Source organism: Heptranchias perlo, chromosome 11, assembly GCF_035084215.1.
Source record: "Heptranchias perlo isolate sHepPer1 chromosome 11, sHepPer1.hap1, whole genome shotgun sequence".
NCBI classification, from domain to species: Eukaryota; Metazoa; Chordata; class Chondrichthyes; order Hexanchiformes; family Hexanchidae; genus Heptranchias; species Heptranchias perlo.
In genome coordinates, this window is record NC_090335.1 from 2,460,843 (window position 1) to 2,486,830 (window position 25,988).

At 39.9% G+C, this 25,988-nt stretch overlaps 1 protein-coding gene across 4 annotated transcripts in view; it reads right to left on the reverse strand.

Moving 5' to 3' along the window:
• Positions 1 to 709: 709 nt before the first annotated feature.
• Positions 710 to 25,988, reverse strand: part of ap1s2 (adaptor related protein complex 1 subunit sigma 2) — a 51,051-nt gene continuing 25,772 nt past the window's right edge. The window contains exons 5-6 of one of the 4 annotated variants that reach the window (XR_010964340.1): positions 24,549 to 24,649; positions 710 to 2,230 (exon numbers count right to left, since the gene is read on the reverse strand). Coding sequence is in view for 2 of the 4 variants with exons in the window: in XM_067992428.1 (XP_067848529.1) it covers positions 2,183 to 2,230 (48 nt within the window). In the remaining 2 variants the exon portion in view is untranslated. Of the gene's footprint in view, positions 2,231 to 5,587; positions 8,733 to 24,548; positions 24,650 to 25,988 lie in introns of those variants that run through there. The other 3 variants (XR_010964341.1, XM_067992428.1, XM_067992430.1) reach the window with 3 other exon arrangements.

Genomic DNA, 25,988 nt, shown 5'->3' on the forward strand with positions numbered 1-25,988 from the left:
GGAAAAAACTATTTCCGTGACCTTGGCTGAGGTTATGCACCAATCCTCCAGTACTTCACCTAAATGGCAGTGAGGATTGTCAGCCTAGTCAATATGGCAGGGCATCACAGCAGACAATGAGCTACTGCTAAATTCCTGATATCCAGATCGTCTTTGTTGCTCATTACTGCCCCCAGTAATGTCCTTGCAATGATTGTTCCTAGAATTACACACTGCTCCAAATGAGTCTGCCCAAAGCCTCACAATTATTTTGATTTTTAGTGTCTCCTTCTGCTAACAAATCCAATTTACCTTTTAAAAAAAATGCCCAGATAAGTTGCAAGCAACAAGCCAGAATGACACATGCCAATCTGCCAAACTGAAACAGCCACAAGAATATCTTTTTGAACCCCATTCTTATAAAAGGGAAACAGTAAATACCTGAATTATCTGCAAGCCACCCACAATTATACACCTGGCACTACATACATCAGTAATGTAATGTGTACATCATAGTTTGCCTACATAAGCCACTATTTAAAAACAGTGTAAAAGCACTGGGCCAGTTCAATTTGAAAGGTGCTTAATAAATGTAAGTATTGTATTATAATCTGCCTTAACCATAGATCAGTTGCAATTGTTTTAAAACGTTGTATTGGTTGTCTAGTACGAGGTTTACTTTAAAAATCAATTGACGTTTCCAAGTTAAAAGGTACACCAGACAGAGGAATTTATTTTTTAAAAAGGACATTTATTACTTTGTGTCTTGTACATTTGTATTTTGTAATACTTTCACTCCCACGTTCATTAAAAATGAAGACAGCATACCACTGGACTACCACACAGCTTTACACTAGCACCAGCTAGTCAGGCAGCATTTAAACAGATAAAGCTTGCTACATATTTGCAGACACAAGTTAATTAAGCTAATGACTACTGTTTGACCAAAAATAAAATATAAACAACCGTAAACCAAGTTGATCAACCTGATTTGGCTTGAGGAACAAGATTGTTTTTAAAACAATAAAAACCAAAACCACAAGACCAAGCTCAGTTCAAGAACATATAAAAATGTCTAGGAAAAACAATCAAAATTATTCACCACTATTGAAAACTACAATCATTTCTTTTGTAAACTGGAAATACTTTGATTTCTTTTTACATACTTGGAATAGCAAAAATACATGCTTACTAACTATTCTGAACGGATTCAAACATTTTATAAACGTAAACCGATCAGTGTCAAATGAAAGCCTCAGCAATCTATTACTTCTGATGAGGGGCAGTGGTACCCAGATATCAGAAGTGCAGCTATCAGGCCTCAGACGTACGCAGAAACCACACCAATATCAAAAGTTACTCTACATCTTTGAAAATGTATTTTTAGTTTTACATGATTACAGCACACTGCTAAACTAAATCCCTTTCCTCATCTCCCTTATATTGCATCGTGGTCCACTGATACGAGTGACCCTTAGAAGCAATGGATTTCCAATATTCCTCCAGATTTTGAGATTATTAAAAATACAAACAAAACCAAGTCCACAGATGTGGGCTGCATAATTGTATTTAAAAAATAGATATTTTGCCTTTTCATAAAATAGTCGTTTTCAAAGCTCGTATAGTTGTCAACACTGGCTACTTTGGTATAGTGAATTTTTGATTTTAAGCACAAACTGAGGTTGGAACATTTGTATAATACAAAAGAAAAACACATGGCACTTAAAACTATTAGCCAATCCGAAGAGTGTTTTTCACTTTAGCATAAAAGGAGAGCAACTTCCCTTTAACAGAAATTTATAACATACGTCGTGTCCAATTCCTCGAGCCAACAAAACGGTGTCAACATGGGAAGATGGGCCTGTGTAGAACTAGTTAGCAACTCATGTCAGCCACATTGCAAGTGGACTATACTAATCTGGTCACACTGCTCAAAATTATTCGGCATTTCATTTCATTTTGGAAAAAGGGAATCATTCTGTCAACCTTTGAATTTAAGCCAAGGCTCCGTTTAGCTCAAATTTTGATTCCAAAAATATCTAGCTTTCCCTTTTTGTCTTTAACATAATTAAAAATATTGGTAAGTTCAACTTCTGCTAACCAAAACACCAAAAATCAAAAGGGACAGCATCTTACAATATTAGCCATACATTACAATTAAAGCAGTGAAATCTAGATCTGAATATTTTGGGCATCAATCACTTTATGTCAGTCCAATTTCTTCAAGCACGCTACGAGGAGTCTCAGCTTCCTGTGGAGGCAAAATTAAACACTTTGGTAATCAAATCTAAACAAAAATTGCAAGAATTAGTGTTGGAGTCAAATTTTGTGTGTGAGAAAAAAATATAAAAATGCCAAAATAGAAAAGCGAAGCACTGAAAACAATGATGTGCTTGTGGCAGTCATGTATAAAACAATAAAAAAAACATTTACCCATCTCCCTTTTCCAATTTCAAAGTTATTTTCTCCCCTCCCTCCTTTGATACAATGCTGCACCAATGCCTGGTGAAGAGGATAGGCAGGGAAGTTAATCTGTAACCAGGCACACAGGAGGTATGAAAGCGCAGCCTGCAGTGGCATGCCCTACTATTTTCCCTCCACTGAGGCAGGGTCTGGCTTTTACTTGGCACTTTCCCCACCCATGACCTGACCAACATCAATCTCTACGTGGGCAACTGTGAGCTCAAACCATTCCATCTAATGGGACACCAATGCACTACAACACATGGTGTAGACCAAAAGTTTTCAAATGTAGTAACACTTTACAAACAGAATGAGTGGGTGTTATTCGGAAGGGCAACATGTTTGGAATTCACAGGCAATGTATAATTACAACTTACTTTGGCATCCTAATTAGGGGTGTGGCAAAAGCACAAAAAAGAAAAAAAATATAAGCATGCTGAAGAGAGATGGAATGCATTTTTATTCAGTTATCTACAATGATTAGCGCCTCACTGGAATGATCATTTACCTCATGCCCACAATGTGAGGGGGAGGGAGGTGAGAAGGTGAACAAAGAGAAGGGGGGGGGCGGTGGAATTTAATTTGCATTAAAAGAATTCTGCACTTCACAGAGATGGCACCATATTGTAAGTTTTGCTTCCTCAAAGTGACTACCAATGAAATCCTGCATTTCCCTTTTAACCTCCGCACCTTTCTAATAAAACCTAATAATTTCAAAGAACATGGCCATTACAATGAAGAGAGGTGTTGCAGTAATAATCCTTATAAATAAACACAGAAGGAATAGTTCAGAATAGTGATATAAATTTTGTTTCAAATAACAGGGTCAGGGAATAGTGATAACACTAATGTAATCAATGTATTCCATTTCATGATTGTATGCTTTTAACAAGTGAAACAATACAACAGTATTTCCTCATACACAAAAATTTGGGAGCATAGCCCAGTGGATTAACACTAGCGGGAAAGGTAGTGAGTTCCCAATCTCAGTTAGTCTGCCTGTGGAGGGATGAGAGTCACCCAGGTTAGGCTCTCACTCCTCCAAGAGCTGGTGATAGAATGGGAAAGGTTTGCCAGGCAATAACATGCCTATTCACCCACTCAGTTAGTGAATGGTGTGTGCAGCTGAAACGAGAAGATTTTGCTTCAAGATTACTTCCTGTACCTTTAAGTTGGCTGATTCTTCCCTGTAGTGACAGGTGGCCCATGAATATGGAAACTTGAAAGCCAGAATTACAGATGGGAGTGGAGAAGCTGCAAATAAATCTGATGTGCCAAGTGCTTGAAGGTACATCCAATGCTGGGCACTATTAAGTTAAATTAATTACATTGTGAAAACCACCAGAAATGTTTAAAGTATGAACAAATCCACAACACTGACTATATTGGATATAAACAGTGTAATCGCCTTTAAAACTGAATTGTCCAGAATATTTATTAACTTGAAATTAAACTAATTAAATTTTCTATATGCCTCAACATAAGCAAAAGTTCAAGAAAACTAAAGGTGCCATGAACAGCAATCTGCTTTATAAATGGGTTAAATTAGCTATTTACAAATATTTTCAGTTATTCATTTTCAACAGTATTTTTTAAAATCGAATAATGCTGAGGTGCAAGTCCAGCCAATTTTTCTATGCCTATACTCTGGATGCAGTTTCTACACTGGAATAGGAGACGGCTGATTTTGCTGCTGTTGGGTCCCAGGTGCCCAACTCTTGCATAGTTCTACTTGTTCCACCACTTCAGTGATAAGCCGGTAACAGCAAACTGTGCGGATATGAATTTTAAAACGTTTGTGGAACTTTCAAGTGTCAATCAGTTCCAAGACCGTGATCAAGAAATGTTAAAGCCAGCCAATTAGGTCACCGGAAATTGCCTCTGACATGGCCATATGTAAATAATGTGTGACAGAAACCATTCTATGCAGGAGATACAATTTACTTGTTTGCTCTCGTCCTTAGTCCAGCGAGAATCAGTGTAACATATCTGCATCATATAATTCCCCTCCATTCAATGTTCCTTTGCAATCTCAAAGGTGTGTGGTCTATGAATTTAGGTCTCAATCCGCTTCCTTGTGCCTTTCTAAAATAAATTGCCGATTAGTGCCAAGTTATGGGCTTTGGGCCTGAGGTCCCGTCAATCTCTGTTTGAGCCTAAAATTTTTGAGCTATTTTAGTCGGGCTCACTGGGGAAAAAACACATTTAAAATAGGCTGAACAAGAAATAAACCTATAGCACTCCAGGCACAAACTGTAAACTTATTTCATCAGTAGCCACATTGGACAAGAGGCTTGAACCTAACCGAGCAGACTTTCTACACACAACTGTGTAGGAAGATATGCATCTGAACTTCAGGAAATAGAGACTATGGGAATAATAGCTTGTTTAACAGCTGGAATTCTAGCCATGAAAACTATTTGGTACCATTTTAAACAGGGGCTGAGTTGGCCATTAAACGAGACAATATTTAATTAAGAAAAGGCAAACACATTTTTATTAAATAAATTCTTTGGAAAGGACTGTACCCACGATCAGTATAATCTCCCAGGTTAGTTTGAGTAAACGCACAGCAGTCCTCTCAAAGTCTCATCTCTGATTAGAATGCATTCGGACAATTCATCGAGAGATATCATGCTTTGGCCTGGGTTTCATATTCAGATACCAGGATTTATAAAAGTAGGATTATAATTTAAAACAGTTTTTATTAAAAGGATAGATGTTAGGCACCAGTATTTAAAGCCAAAACATGAAATGGTTTGCCAATGCCAAGAAAACACTAGTTAGCAAACATCACTTTTGGTACAGAAAAAATGTTCAAAGACCCAGTGTGGTGTCCCAAGTCGAAACCGAAGTTTCAAACTTCCCTCCCAGAAAAATGATCAACTTAATCGAAGCAGTAATGCTCAATAATCTCCGATATTGAGGCCCAACCTCGGATGGCATAAGTGCAGAATGGAAGCAGAAACAATGGAAAGTGATGAGTGGCTCATTAAAACAGGTTTTTTTATGAATCATAGACCTTTCAAGCCAGGTAATGACCACTGTAACTTTACAATTTCAAATCAGTAAAACATCTTAAATACACAATAAATCAGCAATTAGAAGTTTAGATGCATATAAAATATAGCCACAGAAAACAGCATTTGATGCATGCAGGAATGTTTTTATTTATAACATGCCAGAAGCGTGCACTTTATAGAACATAAGCTTAAAGCAAACTATTGCTTACAATCACACAAAACCATTAACAATTTAACGCACAGCAACAAAGGCCAAAACCAATGACAGCAGAATGCAGAAGCAAACATCAGTTAGTGTCAAATATAAACTTTAAAAAAAGGTTGAACTTTGAAAACAGAAGAATTGCTCCGAAATGTGTCTTTGTCTATTAAAAACCGGACTGTAACATTACCTTGTTTAAGGTAACTTTTCCTCTTCTCCTCCCTTCCCCCCACCCCCAAACCAAAATCAACTTCATCACAGGTTACAAGGGTTGATCTAATCTCCTGCCTGTGAAAGGGCAGCATTTGTTGTTATATAATATTGATTCCCTTCAGGAATATACATCAATTATTTACCACTAAGAATATAAGCAAATTACTGTACTGGGGGGTGGGGGGGAATTTTCAGGCACAATTTGAAAGGCAATCATTTGGTTTGCTCCGTGTCTCCTGAATTGGCCACAGATTCAATTCATATGGGACAAATAGTTATTCAGATTATTTTTAACCATGGGTAGCAACTTCAAAGAGATGAATGTAGAAGATTTTAATTATTCAATGCACATTCCAGCTTCTCTTAGTTCAAAAAGGTAGGGTTAGGTTTACATAGGAATAGTGGCATCGCCTTAGTTTTAAGCTTCCAAAAGGAAAAAGAAATGCAATTAAACCTGGTTAATAGATATAATACTGCAATAAATATGGTTGAGTACCAAAGATATTAGTTAACATATCTTTAAAACAGAACAAGCAGATGTATGCATTAGGCCATAGTAGCGTTCACAGAGGCCAAAAACTTATTTAATAAGTAGAAATGTTTAACTTAGGTATACGATTTTGTTCGGAAGAGATAGGGGAGATGGAGTGCAACCCTAGATATGGAAAATGAGATCGCTACTCCTGCATTGATATGTTCTCACCAGTCCGTATTATTGCAGCTCTCGCACTGATCTCATTCCCTCTGCCTTTGCTACTCTACGATATGTTTGTTTCCCTCAGGTGCCAGTATTTAGTTCCTTGCATTTATCTGCACTCCTGATGCTTTACTCACACTGTCTTATGACCTATTCTCCCTACAGCCACTAATTGATTCCAGTCTCCGCCATTCCCATTGTGCTTCCATGCCACATAAGGATTCACTTTCTCTGGCCATACTGATAAAGTGGGGGGGGGGGGAAGGAAAAAAAACGTGAATAAAACAAACTGTAAAATTACACAAAAATAGACTGACAGGCAGTAAAAGATACCCCTCCATTAAAACAAAAAAATCTGCCCATCCCTCTGTGCATTATCCAATAAACTTGTCCAATTACTATGGTCTTCAAAAAAAAAGAAAGCTCAAGGCATCAGAGAGTTCCATTATTAAATTAAACTGATTGGTATGCAAACCTAGCGGAAGAATAGGTTTCCTAACAACTAGAACCAACAAAGAATAGAATGCACATGGAAAAATCTCATCAACTGCTGCTACAAGACCAGTGCCTTCCCAGCTTGGGGCTAGTATACCTATACCAACAGGTACACTAAACTTGGGGCACACAATGGGTATTTTGTTTTCTCTAATTCAGAATAACTCTGTATGTGGGGGTCTAATGCACATACACAACGGCACTCAAGAGTTTGAGGGAACAGGAGCATCACTAAATGCTGAAGAAGAAGTTGCTTTGAAGATCTCATTTGCACTAATACTGAAATCATAACAGAAATACAGTTTTGTCACAATGACATTTGAGAGGCATTTGAAGCACTGAACAGAAATGCTTTGCATTGGCACTGAAGGTCTGAAGCTACCTTGCACCTGTTGGACAGCACAGGGAAGAATTCCAGAGCTGTGACAAATAGAAACAGATATCTCTCTTTCTTGTTTGGTGATACTATGACACCCCTAGAGAACATCCCAGCAAGACAAAAAAAAACCACGCTTTTTGTGCAGAAGCCATAGTTACGAAAAAATCAGCAACTGTGGTAAAAAATTACCTTTCCCCCCATAACATTCTGAACCCACCCTTAGGAAGTAGGTAAGCACAGTGTTCATTAACTCCCTCAAATCAGCTCAGCATCTCCTCCAACATCCAGATGGGGGAGAGAGCCATGGTACTATACGAGAGTGGTGATGATATAACCACAGCAAATCACAAAATGACCTTACTGAGAACCAGCAGGCGGTGGAGCTCTCTTTCAATAAAAAACCTAATAAATATGGAGGCTAGAGGCTATGGCCATTAAAGGATGTTAGTTGGAAGTTTGCAATTTAAGTGAATATTTCAGCCTATTGCAGCTCGAGTGTAAAATGGATTTAAACGAGCCTAAATTTTATGAGTTACTTTTCTTCAGCTAGGTTAGGCTAAAACTCAGAAAAAGGGGGGCAATTGATTGAACAAGGTTAAATACATTAACAGCAAAGCAGTAACTAGTTACTTTTCTGTGCTCCGGGTCATCAATCAGTTCTGATCCCGTCATATAACTAAAGACTGAAGCAGATATCCTGTACTTACTTGCGTCGATTACCAAATATGGACCATTGCAAATATTCTCATCAAAAAGATGCAGTATTCATCTATATACACAAGACTATTTTTTTGAAGTTAGTTTAAATTCAGAGTTACATAACCATACAGATTTCACATGTAACAAAGCTTGAAGATCTCCAGAGAAGGCCAAATATAGCAGAAGCAGACCTACTTGAGACACATTAGAACGACGTCAGTAAACCCAACTGAGGCAGATCCAATGTCCTGAACAAGGCCATTAAATCCAATGTAATTAATGTTGCAGCTTTACGATTAGAACAAGGATTACACAGAACAAGATTTAAATGAACAGAGCACAGACATAAATTGCTTGTAAATGCACACTAGACTGCTAGAACACAACAAAGAGCAAAGCATTGATGTTCCTGTTACGTTTAGTTATTTGCATTACGTTCAAATGAATGGCTTCATACAGCCCAGAAGCCCAGGACAGCATTCCACCAACAGCAAAGCAGCCATCGTCATCTCCTCTCTGAGTCACCACGTAAGATGAGCCAAGGCATTAGTATACAGGAACATTAAAATATTCGTGGCGCGGCTACAGGGAAAAACAGAAATAAAATGCAAACATTGTCTTGTGTAAAGAGCATGCAGATCTTAACAACACTGATGTCTGTGGGATGAAAATCAGTATAAAAATATAACACATGGATGTTAAAATCCTGTTCCACCCATACATAATTCATTCTTTAAATGCTGAAGCCTGTCACCATTTCAAATCAGAAAGCAAAATGCAGAGGGTTAACAAGAGGCAACAAATAACAGCATGCTGAAACAAGGGTGCAGCTTAATTAAAAAGACAACTTTTTGATATTCGACAGACATGGCTTACATTGGTTAATGAGTAGCAAATCACCAACACACAGATAGAATCGATTAAGCAGTTAATGGCTACATTCACATATCAAAAACATTGATGAAAAGGTACAATGTGTTTGAATGGCAAAAGGAAGACTGGGGAAGGGTAAACAATATCTTAATATCGTCCGTCACAGCAGGATCGCATCATGCCAATTGCAAATAGTCTCATCGCAAATAGATTTGCTCACTAACACAACTTGTCAATTCAAAATACTACTGACAGGAGAAACTCCATATTAACCTTCCAGAGACAAAGAAAAATACTGCAAACTAATTTAATAAACAGAAAACACTGGAAATATAAAGCTGGTCCGTCAGAATCTATGAAGAGAAGAGACTGGTTTTGGGCTTAGACTCTTCAGAAAGTCTACACGTAAAATGTTAACCCGTCTTTTCTCTTTATAGATAGAGAGAAAATTCTGGAAACACACAAAATATACACAGATCTATCAGCATCTATAAAGAGAAAGGATTTGGAAGGTTCTACACAAATACTAACCTGCCACTTTTCTCTGCAAATGCTAATGAATCTGTGAATTTCCAGCATGCTGTTTTTACATGCACCTTCCAGGTCAGTTACAGTAAAAGGATAGCAGAAGGCCCAATTTCAAACAATGCAGGATTTTAGTTATGGATAAATGACTAATATGATAAATGAGTCCTAGCATTCCATGCTGATTTTTTAAAATACATTTTGTACAGAATCCTCATAACTGTCAATTTCTAAAGCTAAAAACGATGGCATAATTTGTTTAAGCATCTCTGAGGCCTCATTCCCCTCACACCATTCTTTGATATATTAGTTTGTACAATCAGCTACTGGAGTCACTGCATTCTTGCGTACTTCAAGAACTGCAATGTTATCCAATTATAATCAACAGGAAACAAATCTCCAATCAAAATAGTTTCTCAATTTCAGCACACATGTACCACATTCAAAATCCCACAACTTCAGCACACATGTACCACATTCAAAATCCCACAACTTCAGCACACGTGTACCACATTCATAATCCTACTTCAGCACACATGTACCACATTCAAAATCCCACAACTTCAGCACACATGTACCACATTCAAAATCCCACAATTTCAGCACACATGTACCACATTCAAAATCCCACAATTTCAGCACACATGTACCACATTCAAAATCCCACAATTTCAGCACACATGTACCACATTCAAAATCCCACAATTTCAGCACACATGTACCACATTCAAAATCCCACAATTTCAGCACACATGTACCACATTCAAAATCCCACAATTTCAGCACACATGTACCACATTCATAATCCCACAACTTCAGCACACATGTACCACATTCAAAATCCCACAATTTCAGCACACATGTACCACATTCAAAATCCCACAATTTCAGCACACGTGTACCACATTCATAATCCCACAACTTCAGCACACATGTACCACATTCATAATCCCACTTCAGCACACGTGTACCACATTCAAAATCCCACAATTTCAGCACACGTGTACCACATTCAAAATCCCACAATTTCAGCACACGTGTACCACATTCAAAATCCCACAATTTCAGCACACGTGTACCACATTCAAAATCCCACAACTTCAGCACACGTGTACCACATTCATAATCCCACAACTTCAGCACACATGTACCACATTCATAATCCCACTTCAGCACACGTGTACCACATTCAAAATCCCACAACTTCAGCACACATGTACCACATTCATAATCCCACTTCAGCACACGTGTACCACATTCAAAATCCCACAACTTCAGCACACATGTACCACATTCAAAATCCCACAATTTCAGCACACGTGTACCACATTCATAATCCCACAACTTCAGCACACATGTACCACATTCATAATCCCACAACTTCAGCACACATGTACCACATTCATAATCCCACAACTTCAGCACACATGTACCACATTCATAATCCTACAATTTCAGCACACATGTACCACATTCATAATCCCACAACTTCAGCACACATGTACCACATTCAAAATCCCACAACTTCAGCACACGTGTACCACATTCATAATCCCACAACTTCAGCACACGTGTACCACATTCATAATCCCACAATTTCAGCACACGTGTACCACATTCATAATCCCACAATTTCAGCACACGTGTACCACATTCATAATCCCACAACTTCAGCACACATGTACCACATTCAAAATCCCACAATTTCAGCACACATGTACCACATTCATAATCCCACTTCAGCACACGTGTACCACATTCAAAATCCCACAACTTCAGCACACGTGTACCACATTCAAAATCCCACAACTTCAGCACACATGTACCACATTCATAATCCCACTTCAGCACACATGTACCACATTCATAATCCTACAATTTCAGCACACATGTACCACATTCATAATCCCACAACTTCAGCACACGTGTACCACATTCAAAATCCCACAATTTCAGCACACATGTACCACATTCATAATCCCACAACTTCAGCACACATGTACCACATTCATAATCCTACAACTTCAGCACACATGTACCACATTCATAATCCTACAACTTCAGCACACATGTACCACATTCAAAATCCCACAACTTCAGCACACGTGTACCACATTCATAATCCCACAATTTCAGCACACATGTACCACATTCATAATTCTAAAACTTCAGCAGAGGCAGGTCTACAATAACAGCCGACTCCCACATCCATTTATGCTGAAGAGCAGTTAAGAACATAAGAAATAGGAGCAGGAGTAGGCCATATGGCCCCTCGAACCTGATCCACCATTCAATGAGATCATGGCTGATCCTCGATCTCAACTCCACTTACCCGTCCGATCCCCATATCCCTTGATTTCCCGAGATTCCAAAGATCTACCAATCTCAGCCTTGAATATATTCAATGATTGAGCATCCACAGCCCTCTGGGGTAGAGAATTCCAAAGATTCACAACCCTCTGAGTGAAGAAATTCCTCCTCATCTCAGTCCTAAATGGCCGACCTCTTATCCTGAGACTATGCCCCCTAGCTCTAGTCTCTCCAGCCAGGGGAAACAACTTCTTGGCATCTACCCTGTCAAGCCTCCTCAGAATCTTGTAAGATCATAGAATTATAGAAAGGTTACAGCATAAAAGGAGGCCATTCGGCACATCGAGTCCATGCCGTCTCTGCAATAGCAATTCAGCTCGTCCCACGCCCTCGCCCTTTCCCCGAAGCCCTGCAAATTTTTCCCCTTCAAGTACTTATCCAATTCCCTTTTGAAAGCCATGATTGAATCTGCCTTTCCCCCCGCCCCGCCCTGTATAACTATAGTAAGACTTCCTTACTCTGGTACTCCAATCCAATAAAGGCCAACATACCATTTGCCTTCCTAATTGCTTGCTGTTCCTGCATGCTAACTTTTTGTGTTTCTTGTAAGAGGACACCAACATTTAATAGTTTCTCACCATTTAAAAAATATTCTGTTTTTCTATTCTTCCTACCAAAGTGAGTAAGCTCACATTTCCCCACATTATACTCCATCTGCCACCTTCTTGCCCACTCACTTAACCTGTCTATATCCCTTTGCAGACTCTTTGTGTCCTCCTCACAGCTTACTTTCCCACCTAGCTTTGTATCGTCATCAAACTTGGATACATTACACTCGGTCCCTTCATCTAAGTCATTAATATAGATTGTAAATAGCTGAGGCCCAAGCACCGATCCTTGTGGTACCCCACTAGTTACAGCCTGTCAACCTGAAAATGACCCGTTTATCCCTACTCTGTTTTCTGTCCTTTAACCAATCCTAATGTTAATATATTACCCCCAACCCCAGAAGCCCTTATCTTGCGTAACACCTTTTATGTGGCACCTTATCGAATGCCTTTTGAAAATCCAAATGTACTACATCCACTGGTTCCCCTTTATCTACCCTGCCAGTTACACCCTCAAAAAACTCTAATAAACTTGTCAAGCACAATTTCCCTTTCATAAAACCACGTTGACTCTGCCTAATCATATTATGATTTTCTAAGTGCCCTGTTACCACTTCCTTAATAATGGATTCCAGCATTTTCCCGACGACTATTGATGTCAGGCTAACTGGCCTGTAGTTCCCTGTTTTCTCTCTCCCTCCTTTCTTTAATAGCGGGGTCACATTTGCTACCTTCCAATCCGCTGGGAACGTTCTAGAATCTAGAGAATTTTGGAAGATCTTAACCAATGCATCCACTATCTCTGCAGCCACCTCTTTTAGAACCCTAGGATGTGGGCCATCAGGTTCAGGGGATTTATCAGCTTTTAGTCCCATTAGTTTCTCCAATACTTTTCTCTACTGATATTAATTACTTTAAGCTCCTCACTCTCATTGGCCCCTTGGTTCCCCACTATTTCTGGTATGTTTTTTGTGACTTCTACTGTGAAGACAGATACAAAATATTTGTTTAATATCTCTGCCATTTCCGTATTCTCCATTATAATTTCTCCTGCCTCAGCCTCTCTTCCTTTTTACATACTTCAAGAGGCTCTTAAATCCATTTTTATATTTCCGAATCAGCCTGCCTTGTTCTGAAACAGGTGCACGTTCACAGGCTTGTATATGTCTAGTTGTCTCGAGGTAGTGGTTTCCCTCTCCATAGATTGCCACCATTCCGTTCCCAGGTCAACGAGGACAGAATTACTTACCAGCATGATCGGGCAGGTTCAAGATATTCACCCGACCAGCACCGCCAGCCAAAATATACATCTCTCGAACTTTGGCATGCAGCTTTCAGATCCACCTTTCTCCTTTTCCTCGAGGGCGATCCCAGAGGAGACAGGGAAGACTCATTCTTTACAATCCTTCAAGGCAGCAATATACAGACGGACATATGGAAGGTGGGAGTAAATCATTTTGGAAAATAACTCCTGGGACCTCTATGAGCTTGGACCATCACTAAAAAAGGATTTTTTAACAAGACCCCAAGAACTGCCCACCCAGGGAGTGGGAAGCAGTGGGGAGGGGGGTTTCTGACCTGTCTGCCATGTGGGACCTTGTCAAAAGCCTTGCTAAAATCTGTGTAAACTACATCAAATGCGTTACCCTCATCGACCTTCCTTTTTACCTCCTCAAAGAATTAAATCAAGTTAGTCAGACACGACCTCTCCTTAACAAATTCATGCTGCCTGCCCTTGATTAACCCGTGCCTTTCTAAATGACGATTTATGCTGGCCCTCAGAATTGTTTCCAATAATTTGCCCACCACCGAGGTTAGACTGACTGGCCTATAATTACTCAGTCTATCCCTTTCTCCCTTTTTAAACAAAGGTACAACGTTAGCAGTCCTCCAATCCACACCTGTAGCCAGGGAGGATTGGAAAACGATTGTCAGATCCAACCAATTCCCTTTTGATAGTTACTATTGAATTTGCCTCCACTGTCCCTTCAAGCAGTGCATTGCAGATCATAACAATTCGCTGTGTAAAATAATTCTCATTTACTCACTGATTCTTCCGACAATTATCTGGTTACCGACCCTGCTGCCAGTGGAAAGAATTTCTCCCTATTTACTCTATCAAAACCCCATATAAATTTTGAAAACCTCCATCAAAATCTCGCTTTAACCTTCTCTGTTCCAAGGAGAACATTCCCAGCTTCTCCAGTCTCTACACATAACTGAAGATCCTCAACCCTGGCATCATTCTAGTAAATCTCTTCTGTACCCTCTCTAAGGCCTTGACATCATTTTTTTATTCGTTCATGGGATGTGGGCGTCGCTGGCGAGGCCGGCATTTATTGCCCATCCCTAATTGCCCTCGAGAAGGTGGTGGTGAGCCGCCTTCTTGAACCACTGCAGTCCATGTGGTGAAGGTTCTCCCACAGTGCTGTTAGGAAGGGAGTTCCAGGATTTTGACCCAGTGATGATGAAGGAACGGCGATATATTTCCAAGTCGGGATGGTGTGTGACTTGGAAGGGAACATGGTGGTTGTGTTCCCATGCGCCTGCTGCCTTTGTCCTTCTAGGTGGTAGAAGTCACGGGTTTGGGAGGTGCTGTCGCAGAATCCTTGGCGAGTTGCTGCAGTGCATCCTGTGGATGGTACACACTGCAGCCACTGTACACTGGTGGTGAAGGGAGTGAATGTTTAGGGTGGTGGATGGGGTGCCAATCAAGTGGGCTGCTTTGACCTGGATGGTGTCAAGCTTTTTGAGTGTTGTTGGAGCTGCACTCATCCAGGCAAGTGGAGAGTATTCCATCACATTCCTGACTTGTGCCTTGTAGATGGTGGAAAGGCTTTGGGGAGTCAGGATGTGAGTCACTCGTCACAGAATACCAAGCTCTTGTAGCCACAGTATTTATGTGGCTGGTCCAGTTAAGTTTCCGGTCAATGGTGACTCCCAGGATATTGATGGTGGGGGATTCGGCGATGGTAATGCCGTTGAATGTCAAAGGGAGGTGGTTAGACTCTCTTTTGTTGGAGATGGTCATTGCCTGGCACTTGTCTGGCACGAATGTTACTTGCCACTTATTAGCCCAAGCCTGGATGTTGTCCAGGTCTTGCTGCATGCGGGCACAGACTGCTTCATTATCTGAGGGGTTGCGAATGGAACTGAACACTGTGCAATCATCAGGGAACATCCCCATTTCTGACCTTATGATGGAGGGAAGGTCATTGATGAAGCAGCTGAAGATGGTTGGGCCTAGGACACTGACCTGAGGAACTCCTGCAGCAACGTCCTGGGGCTGAGGTGATTGGCCTTCAACAACCACTACCACTCCCTAACGTATGGTGTCCAGAATTGAACACAATATTCCAGCTGAGGCATAACCAGTGTTTTATAAAGGTTTAGCATAACTTCCTTGCTTTTATACTCTATGCCTCTATTAATAAAGCCCAGGATCCCATATGCTTTTTTAACAGCCTTCTCAGCTTGTCCTGCCACCTTCAAAGATTTGTGTCTGTGAACCCCAGGTCTCTCTGTTCCTGCACCCCCTTTAAAATGTTACCATTTAGTCTATATTGCCTCTCCTCATTCTGCCTTCCAAAATGCATCACTTCACACTTTTCTGCATTAAATTTCATCTGCCATGTGTCTGCCCATTTCACCAGTCTGCCTATGTCCTCCTGAAGTCTGTTACTATCCTCCACATTGTTCAGTACACTTCCAAGTTTTCTGTCATCTGCAAACTTTAAAATTATACCCTCTACCCAAGTCCAGATCATTAATATATATCAAAAAGAGCAGTGGTGCTAATACTGACCCCTGGGGAACACCACTGTGTACTTTCCTCCAGTCTGAAAAACAACCGTTCACCACTACTGTCCCTTAGTCAATTTTGTATCCACACTGCCATTGTCCCTTTAATCCCACGGGCTTTAATCACGTACAACCTACTGTCCCTATTTAAAATTTCTCTCTAGATCCACCAAAAAAAGTTCTACAAAATTACCTTGTACCAAAATAATTCTACACAATCACACCAAAGCAAAAAAAAACATTTAGAGGTACTCAAGCCAACAATTCCTACTGACGCTCAGTATGTACGACTAAAATAAAATTCATCTCAAAAACAAAAAAACAAACTTACCCGTAAACTTGTCAGCAACAACTCTTCCTTCCTTCTTCAGAAACAGCATAACACAGACACTGAGCTCGCGAATGTCCTGGGTACCTCTCTCCTCCCCTTCCCATAAGATTTCATGATCCCTTCCCACAGCAAGGGCCTTGATACAAAACACAATTCACAGGTACAAGACTGCGTCTTAAAACGTGAAATCCCTACAATTCCCATCAATTGCTGAGCATCACGCACTCGGGCTCCCTACAATCTGTTCAGTGGCCCACTTATGGGGGAAGACAAAACAAAGGGAAGGGGGCATATGAGAGGGGGAAGGGGAACGAGGGAGATGGAGGAGCGAGAGAAAGGCGGAGGGGTGGAGCGAGCGAGCGGGGGAGCAAGAAACACAGAGAGGGAGTGAGAAAATCAGAGAGTCAAGAGAGAGAAAATGATACACAAGCACACAGAGACACACAGGCTGATCCCTCCCCCCCAAGCTTGAGTGATGACCCGAAAGGTCTGAGGGGGACTCCAGCATGGGCTACCAGTGTGTGCTGCCTTTGTCTGTCCCAGGTGGTGAGGCGATGGATTGGTATATAGGGGTGAAATCCACAAGGATGAGATCGGACCCTATGGGCCGTATAACCAGGCTAGGAAAGAAACATTAAACTGCAGAGAAATAATGAATGGCAGAAACATTAGATACTGGAGAGAAATACCACAACTGTAGCCCAAGTGCCAAGTGGCTTGGCCTCACAGCAACACTGCAGTTAAAGTTTAAATTATGCCTGAATCCAGTGTTGGGTCCAAACTGATAAATCATAGAATTGTTACAGCACAGGAGGCGGCCCATCGAACCTGTGCCAGGTCTTTGTAAGAGTAATCCAGTTGGTCCCATTACCCCGCTCTTTCCCCATAGCCCTGCAATTTTTTTCCCTTCAAGTATTTATCCAATTCCTTTTTGAAAGCCGTGATTGAATCTGCTTCCACCGCCCTTTCAGGCAGCGCATTCCAGATCATCACAACTCACTGAGTAAAAAAGCTTTTCTTCACGTCGCCTTTGGTTTAACTTTAATTAATGATCTCAAAGTAAAGGATCCCTTGGGAAGCAGTGATCATAACATGATAGAATTTCACATCCAGTTTGAGAGCGAGGATCTTGGGTCTGAAACTACTGTATTAAACTTAAATAAGAGCAATTATAAAGGAATGAGGGCGGAATTGACTAAAGTGGACTGGGTAAACAGATTAGAAAGTATGATGGTGGATAAGCAGTGGCAAACATTTAAAAAGATATTTTATGACTTGCAACAAAAATATATCCCTGTGAAGAGGAAAGACTCTACAAAAAAGGTGAACCATGGCTAACTAAGGAAGTAAAGGATGGTATCAGGTTAAAAGAAAAAGCATACAACATGGTAAAGATTACTGGTAAGCCCGAAGATTGGGAAAACTTTAAAAACCAGCAAAAAAGATGACTAAAATAATAGAGGGAGAAAATAAATTATGAGAGTAAACGAGGAAGAAATATAAAAACTGACAGTAAAAGCTTCTACAAGTATATAAAAAGGAAGAGGGTAGCTAAAGTAAACATTGGTCCCTTAGAGGATGAGACTGGGGAAATAATAATGGAAAACAAGGAAATGGCAGAGGAATTGAACAGATATTTTGTATCTGTCTTCACAGAAGAAGACACTAATAACATACCAATAATAGTAGATAATCAAGGGGCAAAGGGGAGGGAGGAACTAAAAGCAATCACTATCACTAGAGAAAAAGTACTAGGTAAACTAATGGGTCTAAAGGCTGACAAGTCCCCTGGACCTGATGGCTTGCATCCAAGGGTCTTAAAGGAAGTGGCTACAAAGGTAGTGGATGCATTGGTTGTAATCTTCCAAAATTCATTAGATTCTGGAAAGGTACCAGCAGATTGGAAAACCGCCAAGGTTACACCCCTATTCAAGAAGGGAGTGAGACAGAAAGCAGCTAACTATAGACCAGTTAACCCAACATCTGTCATAGGGAAAATGCTGGAATCCATCATTAAGGATGTAGTAGCAGGACATTTGGAGACTCATAATACAATCAAGGAGAGTCAACATGGTTTTATGAAGGGGAAATAGTGTCTGACAAATTTATTAGAGTTCTTTGAGGAAGTAACGGGCAGGGTGGATAAAGGGGAACCAATGGATGCAGTATATTTGGATTTCCAAAAGGCATTCGATAAGGTGCCACATAAAAGATTACTGCACAAGAGCTCATGGTGTTGGGGGTAATATACTGCATGGATAGAGGATTGGCTAACTAACAGTAAACAAAGAGTCGGGATAAAAGGGTCATTTTCAAAATGGCAATCTGTAACTAGTGGGGTGCCGCAGTGATCAGTGCTGGGGCCTCAACTATTTACAATATATATCAATGACTTAGATGAAGGAAGAGTGTCTTGTGGCCAAATTTGCTGTTGATACAAAGATAGGTGGAAAAGCAAGTTGTGAGGAGGACACAAAGTGTCTGCAAAGGGATATTGACAGGTTAAGCGAATGGGCAAAAATTTGGCAGATGGAATATAATGTGGGAAAATGTGAAGTCATCCACATTGGGAGGAAAAATAAAAAAGCAAAATATTATTTGAATGGAGAAATACTACAAAATGCTGCGGTACAGAGGGATCTGGGTGTCCTTGTACATGAAACACAAAGAGTCAACATACAGGTGCAGCAGGTAATCCGGAAGGCAAACAGAATATTGACCTTTATTTCTAGGGGGATGGAATATAAAAGCAGGGAAGTCATGCTGCAACTATACAGGGTGCTGGTGAGACCACACCTGGAGTACTGCATACAGGTCCAGTGCCCTTATTTAAGGAACATACTTGCATTGGAGGCAGTTCAGAGAAGGTTCACTAGGTTGATTCCAGGTATGGAAGGGTTTTCTTATGAGGAAAGATTGAACAGGTTGGGTCTATACTCATTGGAGTTTAGAAGAATAAGAGGGGATCTTATTGAAACATACAAGATTCTGAGGGGACTCGATAGGGTAGATGCTGGGAGGATGTTACCCCTCATGGGGGAATCTAAAACTAGGGGGCATAGTCTCAGAATAAGGGGTCACCCGTTTAAGACAGAAATGAGGAAGAATTTCTTCAAGTTTAGCATTAGTGTAAAGCTTCTTGCAACACACTAATGTGGTAGCATAAATGCACCCAGAGGGACAGGGATTCAGCAATATCACAGGAGAATCACAAGTCCTTTTAAAAGGAAGTACCATGTCGAATGACTGATAGGTACTGAAGTTTAGTTAACAACTGATTTTGCTCCCAGTCTTCAGGGCTCCTCCATACATGACTCTCAAATTTCACGGTCACAAACCTTCCAAGTCTCCAGTAATTACTCACCTCTAGTCTCTCAAACGGGCATTACATTTTTGGGAATTCCTGAATTCCCGCTGGTGTACCAAACTTGCCGAACCTTGAATGTGATCACACCAGGAGAATCCAAAAACAGCGTTTGCTGGAAATCTGTTGAGAATTCCTACATTTAACAATTTTTGACATGCACATTTCAGTTGGCTGTTCAAAGGGATAAATTTCTCCTCCCAATTATGGTGGATTTTAAGCAAGTGTGCGTGGGAAGGGGAAAAGCGTGAGGGGGAGAGGGCGGGCCCGAGCCCAAGAAAAAGGGGAAGGAGGGCCAGAGAGACATAAAGCTTTTAAAAATGCCCTTTGAATATTTAAACAGTGCCCGATGATTGAAAATGCTATAAATGAATCGTCTTTGACTATCTTTCTTGATTTACTTCTTTGATGAAGTAACGGAGAGGGTTGATGAGGGTAGTGCGGTTGATGTTGTGTATATGGACTTTCAAAAGGCATTTGATAAAGTGCCACATAATAGACTGGTTAGCAAAATTAAAGCCCATGGGATTAAAGGGACAGTGACAGTGTGGATACAAAATTGGCTAAGAGACAGAAAGCAGAGAGTAGTGGTGAACAGTTGTTTTTCAGACTGGAGGGAAGTATACAGTGGTGTTCCCCAGGGGTCAGTATTAGGACAACTGCTCTTTTTGATATATATTAATGACTTGGACTTGGGTATAGAGGGTATAATTTCAAAGTATGCAGATGACACGAAACGCGGAAATGTAGTAAACAATGTGGAGGATAGTAACAGACTTCAGGAGAACATAGTCAGACTGGTGAAATGGGCAGACACATGGCAGATGAAAATTAACGCAGAGAAGTGTGAAGTGATGCATTTTGGTAGGAAGAATGAGGAGAGGCAATATAAACTAAATGGGACAATTTTAAAGGGAATGCAGGAACAGTGATGCACACACACAAATCTTTGAAGGTGGCAGGACAAGTTGAGAAGGCTGTTAAAAAAGCATATGGGATCCTGGGCTTTATTAATAGAGGTGTAGAGTACAAAAGCGAGGAAGTTAGGCTAAATCTTTATAAAACACTGGTTAGGCCTCAGCTGAAGTACTGTGTCCAATTCTGGGCACCGCACTTTAGGAAGGATGTCAAGGCCTTGGAGAGGGTGCAGAGGAGATTTACTAGAATGGTACCAGGAACGAGGGACTTCAGTTATGTGGAGAGACTGGAGAAGCTGGGATTGTTCTCCTTAGAACAGAGAAGATTAAGGGGAGATTTGATAGAGGTGTTCATAACCATGAATAGTTTTGAGAGGGTAAATAAGGAGAAACTGTTTCCAGTGGCAGAAGGGTCGGTAACCAGAGGACACAGATTTAAGGTGATCGGCAAAAGAACCAGAGGGGAGAGGAGGAGAATTTTTTTTTTTTTTACGCAGCAAGTTGTTATGATCTGGAAAGCACAACCTGAAAGGGCGGTGGAAGCAGATTCAATAATAAGTTTCAAAAGGGAATTAGATAAATACTTGAAGGGAAAAAATTTACAGGGCTATGGGGAAAGAGCAGGGGAATGGAACTAATTGGATAAAACTTTCAAAGAGTCGGCACAGGCATGATGGGCCGAATGGCCTCCTCCTGTGCTGTACCTACTATGATACCATGATACTATACTATCTCATTATTAAAAGGAGAATGCAATTTTTTTTAAAGTACAATGCTCCTAATATGTAACAATATTTCAATATATTTTGTAATTATTAGATACCCAAGATTTAAATATTACACCAATAAATGGCTGTTCTGCCATGTTCAACCAGGAGAGACTTTTAATAGTGGGAAACCCAGGCCTTAGCTGCCTTGAACAAAACAGATTAATGGTCCAATATCTCTTTTTATATAGCAATATCTGCCTTCAGCATCATGTGTGCACTGTGCCTGGGTCAATAAAAAGATTAACCACAGGCTTTATCTTTTACTTCTCTGCAGTTGCAGAACTGGAAACTTTAGCAACGTCTACCATGCCAAAATTGTCAAGGTCAAACTTTTAGCAGAATAATGAGTACCATTAAAGATTGAAGTGCACCGTGCTGACAATTCCAGACTTTTTAAAATTAAAAGTAACTTTTATTCACACAACTCACTTAAAGTTGCTGTACCTCAACTAGATTTTCTATTCTCAAATGTTATTTTAAAATCAGGCTGTAATCTAATCAATCAACATAATCTGTTGACAAGATACATGTTGAAATACTGTCAAGATAAAAAAAAATCAAACGATGCAAGACTGCAACTTTGAAATGCAGGAGTATTTCAGCTTTCTGTTTAACTAGGAATCAAAAAGTAGTACATACCTGCTATGTATCTAAAGTTGGGGGAAACACCTAGCACCATTCTTCAGTTGGAAGGACTTGGGTGTCAACAGGCTAGTGGAAACTGGCAATTCACCGTGGTAATTGCAAATCAGTGCAAGACATGATAAATATATCTTAACGTAATGGGAAGTAATGTACATTGAGGTCATATTTTGTATTTATTTTAATGTCAAAAAGAGTTTAAAAGTCATTCACTGAATGCTTCCATTAATGTGAAGCTGTTATTAACAAATTTGATCAAGATATGGGATTCATCTCAAGGGCCCTGGACTGCAGTAAGTTATCTCATCAACTTCACACAGCTCATTGAGGAGGCAACATTTGGAATGCTGTTTGCAGTTTTGGGAATCATGCCTTCAAAAGAACATCAATGGGAAGTATAATTAATACTGAGGAGAACTGCGACAAAATACCAGACGACATTAATAAACTTGCAGAAAGGGCATATAATTGGCAAATGAATTTCAAAATAGGTAAGTGTGAGGTGGTGCATTTTGGTAGGAGAAATAAGGAGGCCACGTACTCCTTGGAAAATAAGAGTATAAATGGGGTAGAGGAGCAAAGGGATCGGCGGGGTACAGATACACAAATCATTAAAAGTAGCGATGCAGGTCAACAAGGCCATAAAAAATGCAAACAAAGCACTGGGGTTCATTTATGGAGGAATAAAATTCAGAAGCAGAGAGGTTATGTTAAATTTGTATCGAACCTTGGTTAGACCACACTTGGAGTACTGTGCACATTTCTGGTCTCCACATTACAAAAAGGATATAGAGGTATTTTAAATTAAAGATCTGATTAAGTATCTGGTTAGGAATGGGACTGAAGGCTATTAGCAATGCTAATTCACAGAAAAGTGAGCAGAGTTGTGGAATTCAATGCCCAACCAGTAAAAACTCCAGAATACTATGCAATTAAAAGAGAATTAGATGTTTCAGTTAGCGTAACTCGGTGGTCCTGGTTGTACAGGTAAATATTCCATGGAGCACGACAGATTCTGTGCTATTAGATAATGGGAATGTGGTCTGTGGAAAGTAGCTAGCCAAACTTGGATATAGGGCACCTAAATATGGATTGATACTGGCAAGTTTTGCTTTGTGGGGAGACTTTGTTTTTAAAACAGAACCTTCCTTTAGGGGATTTAGTGTAGAATCATAATAGGCTAGACTGTACATGAGCCCCAGCAGAAACAAACTTTGACCTTAGTGGGATTTGTAGGTTTGTGACATCTGATGTCCTATCATGCCACAGCTGTACACAAATTAATTGCATTATTCACTGGGAAACAGACAGGAGTTCCACTACATGCCCCAACCACATGTATTTTTACTGCACAAAGCCAAAATATCACAGTGCAACCTTGGCTTCAGAAGGTTCCATAAAATATGGACAAGCTCATCAACAAAACCTCCACTTTCTCCAGTGAGTGCTATGACTATTGGAAAATCCTCCTCAGCACACTCATATGGCAATGGTTAACCATCCTGAAGAATTAAATAGTGGTATAAGTATGGAAAAGGTTTGTAAATAATTTCAAATACATATTCTGCCTACCATATCTGTGTATATTTTAATTAAAAAATTAAAGAGGAAATTGAAAGTCTCTCAGCAAATATCCCTTTTAAATCAAGAAAACAAAGGCTCTTCAAAGGAAGAATTATCCTAGAAATTACTGACCACCTGTTATCACTAATATCCCGAACCTATGGAGCTGGATCTCACTTTCCAACTCACCATTTTAATTATCTTATTTTGGTCATGTATTTTTTCCTTAACACTCAAAAGAAATACAAAATGGTTTAAGATTGTATTTTAATCGCAACTGCACAGCCTCACCTTGAGCACTAATTTTCAAGAGATGACAGATCTCCTCTAACATCTACCGCAGGGTGTGAGATGTTTCAGATCCTCGATTTTGATGCACTGATGTTACTTTATCATAATGTTAAACAGAAGATAGAACGGAGTTTTAAAAAAAGAAGCCTGCTGCAAGTTAAGCATTGCCTTTTAACAATGTTAGCTTCAAACAACAGGAGCAGCAACAAGGCATCATGTCATTGCAATCATGCAAATGCCAATTAGGGTCAACCCCATCACCAATCTACTTTGGATCAAAGTGCGCTTTCTTCCCTACCATATCAGGCAATTTAGCGATTAATGCCACGGAAATTTTGCAAACGTGCATCATTCATTATGCTCCCAAATTATACCCATGCCACTCAAATGGGAAAATAGTTACCAATGATCTGGATGGGGAGTCATAACAGGCCAATAGCCTAAGATTTCTCTCAATCATAAGATATCGTCAGCTGACAAACTTCCCCAGTCTTCATTTTGGTTCTAAAACACAAAATTAAGCAGCATGTGAGAATTATTTATTTTCCTCAAGTATTTCTCCGGAACAGGAGCACGTATCAACATGATAGAACAATCTCATACAATAATACATCATGCAGCACATTATTTCTTTAGTAGCAATCCTGCACACTGGTCACAAGCAGAATAATCAGCAGAAGCCGTTATTTCACGTTAGTGCGATGTAATAAGAGCAAATTGTCGAATGCAGCAAGATAATAGCTGAAGTACTACCGTACAAAGTCATTTTCAAAACATTAATTGCTTCATTCAAAGTTAAAATCTTGCACCATAATTCAAATCTACTACCGAATGCAATAGTCTGCATTTATTTTGATATGGTGCATATAGCTTCTAAACTGTCTAATAGAAGCTAGTTTCTTATTTCATGACTTGTGTATGCTATAGCAATAATTTGAGTTAACATCTGGGAAAAAATTTGCATCTCCACTCTGAGCACGAATACTCCATAAATCTCTAATAATGTGTGTACAGTCCAAGACAAGCACATGAGTGATTAATGCACAACTTGGACAGGACTCAAAGCCTTATATAAACACCCTGCCACCTAGAAGAAAAAAAGTAGTCCAAAAAAATGATTTAAATGGTCTGTGGAACACCATTTCTTGATTTCGTCAATGTCATCTTATGCCATGCAATAACCGCAATATAATCAGAATGCACAAACTCATAACTATTAAAGTTATAAAAGAGATTTGTCAATAGTGCACAGCTCCTTTTGTATGATACAGCAATAAAAAAAAACAAGAAATACTGGGCTAGTCATCACAAGATGAAAGTTATGCTGCCAAATATTTCATCTAAACCTAGCACTGCATTACCATGCAAAACATCTGAAACACACATTTTTAAGTTTGCACAAATCATTACATAAAAAAATACAAATAGAAAAATCCATATACAAATAGACCCACCAGTAATGCACTGCATCTACCAATCATTGCTAAAGTGACAGCTCAAATAATCTAATATATCTAATCAATAGAATAACAGCTCTCCATTATAAGGTTAGAATATACAGCACAGAAACAGGCCATTCGGCCCCACAGGTCCATGCCGATGTTTATGCTCCACATGAGCCTCCTCCCTCCCTACTTCATCTCACCCTATCAGCGTATCCTTCTATTCCTTTCTCCCTCATGTGTTTATCTAGCTTCCTCTTAAATGCATCTATACCATTCGCCTCAACTACTCCTTGTGGTAACTGGATCCACATTCTCACCACTCTCTGGGTGAAGAAGTTCCTCCTGAATTCCCTATTGGATTTATTAGTGACTATCTTATATTTATGGCCTCTAGTTCT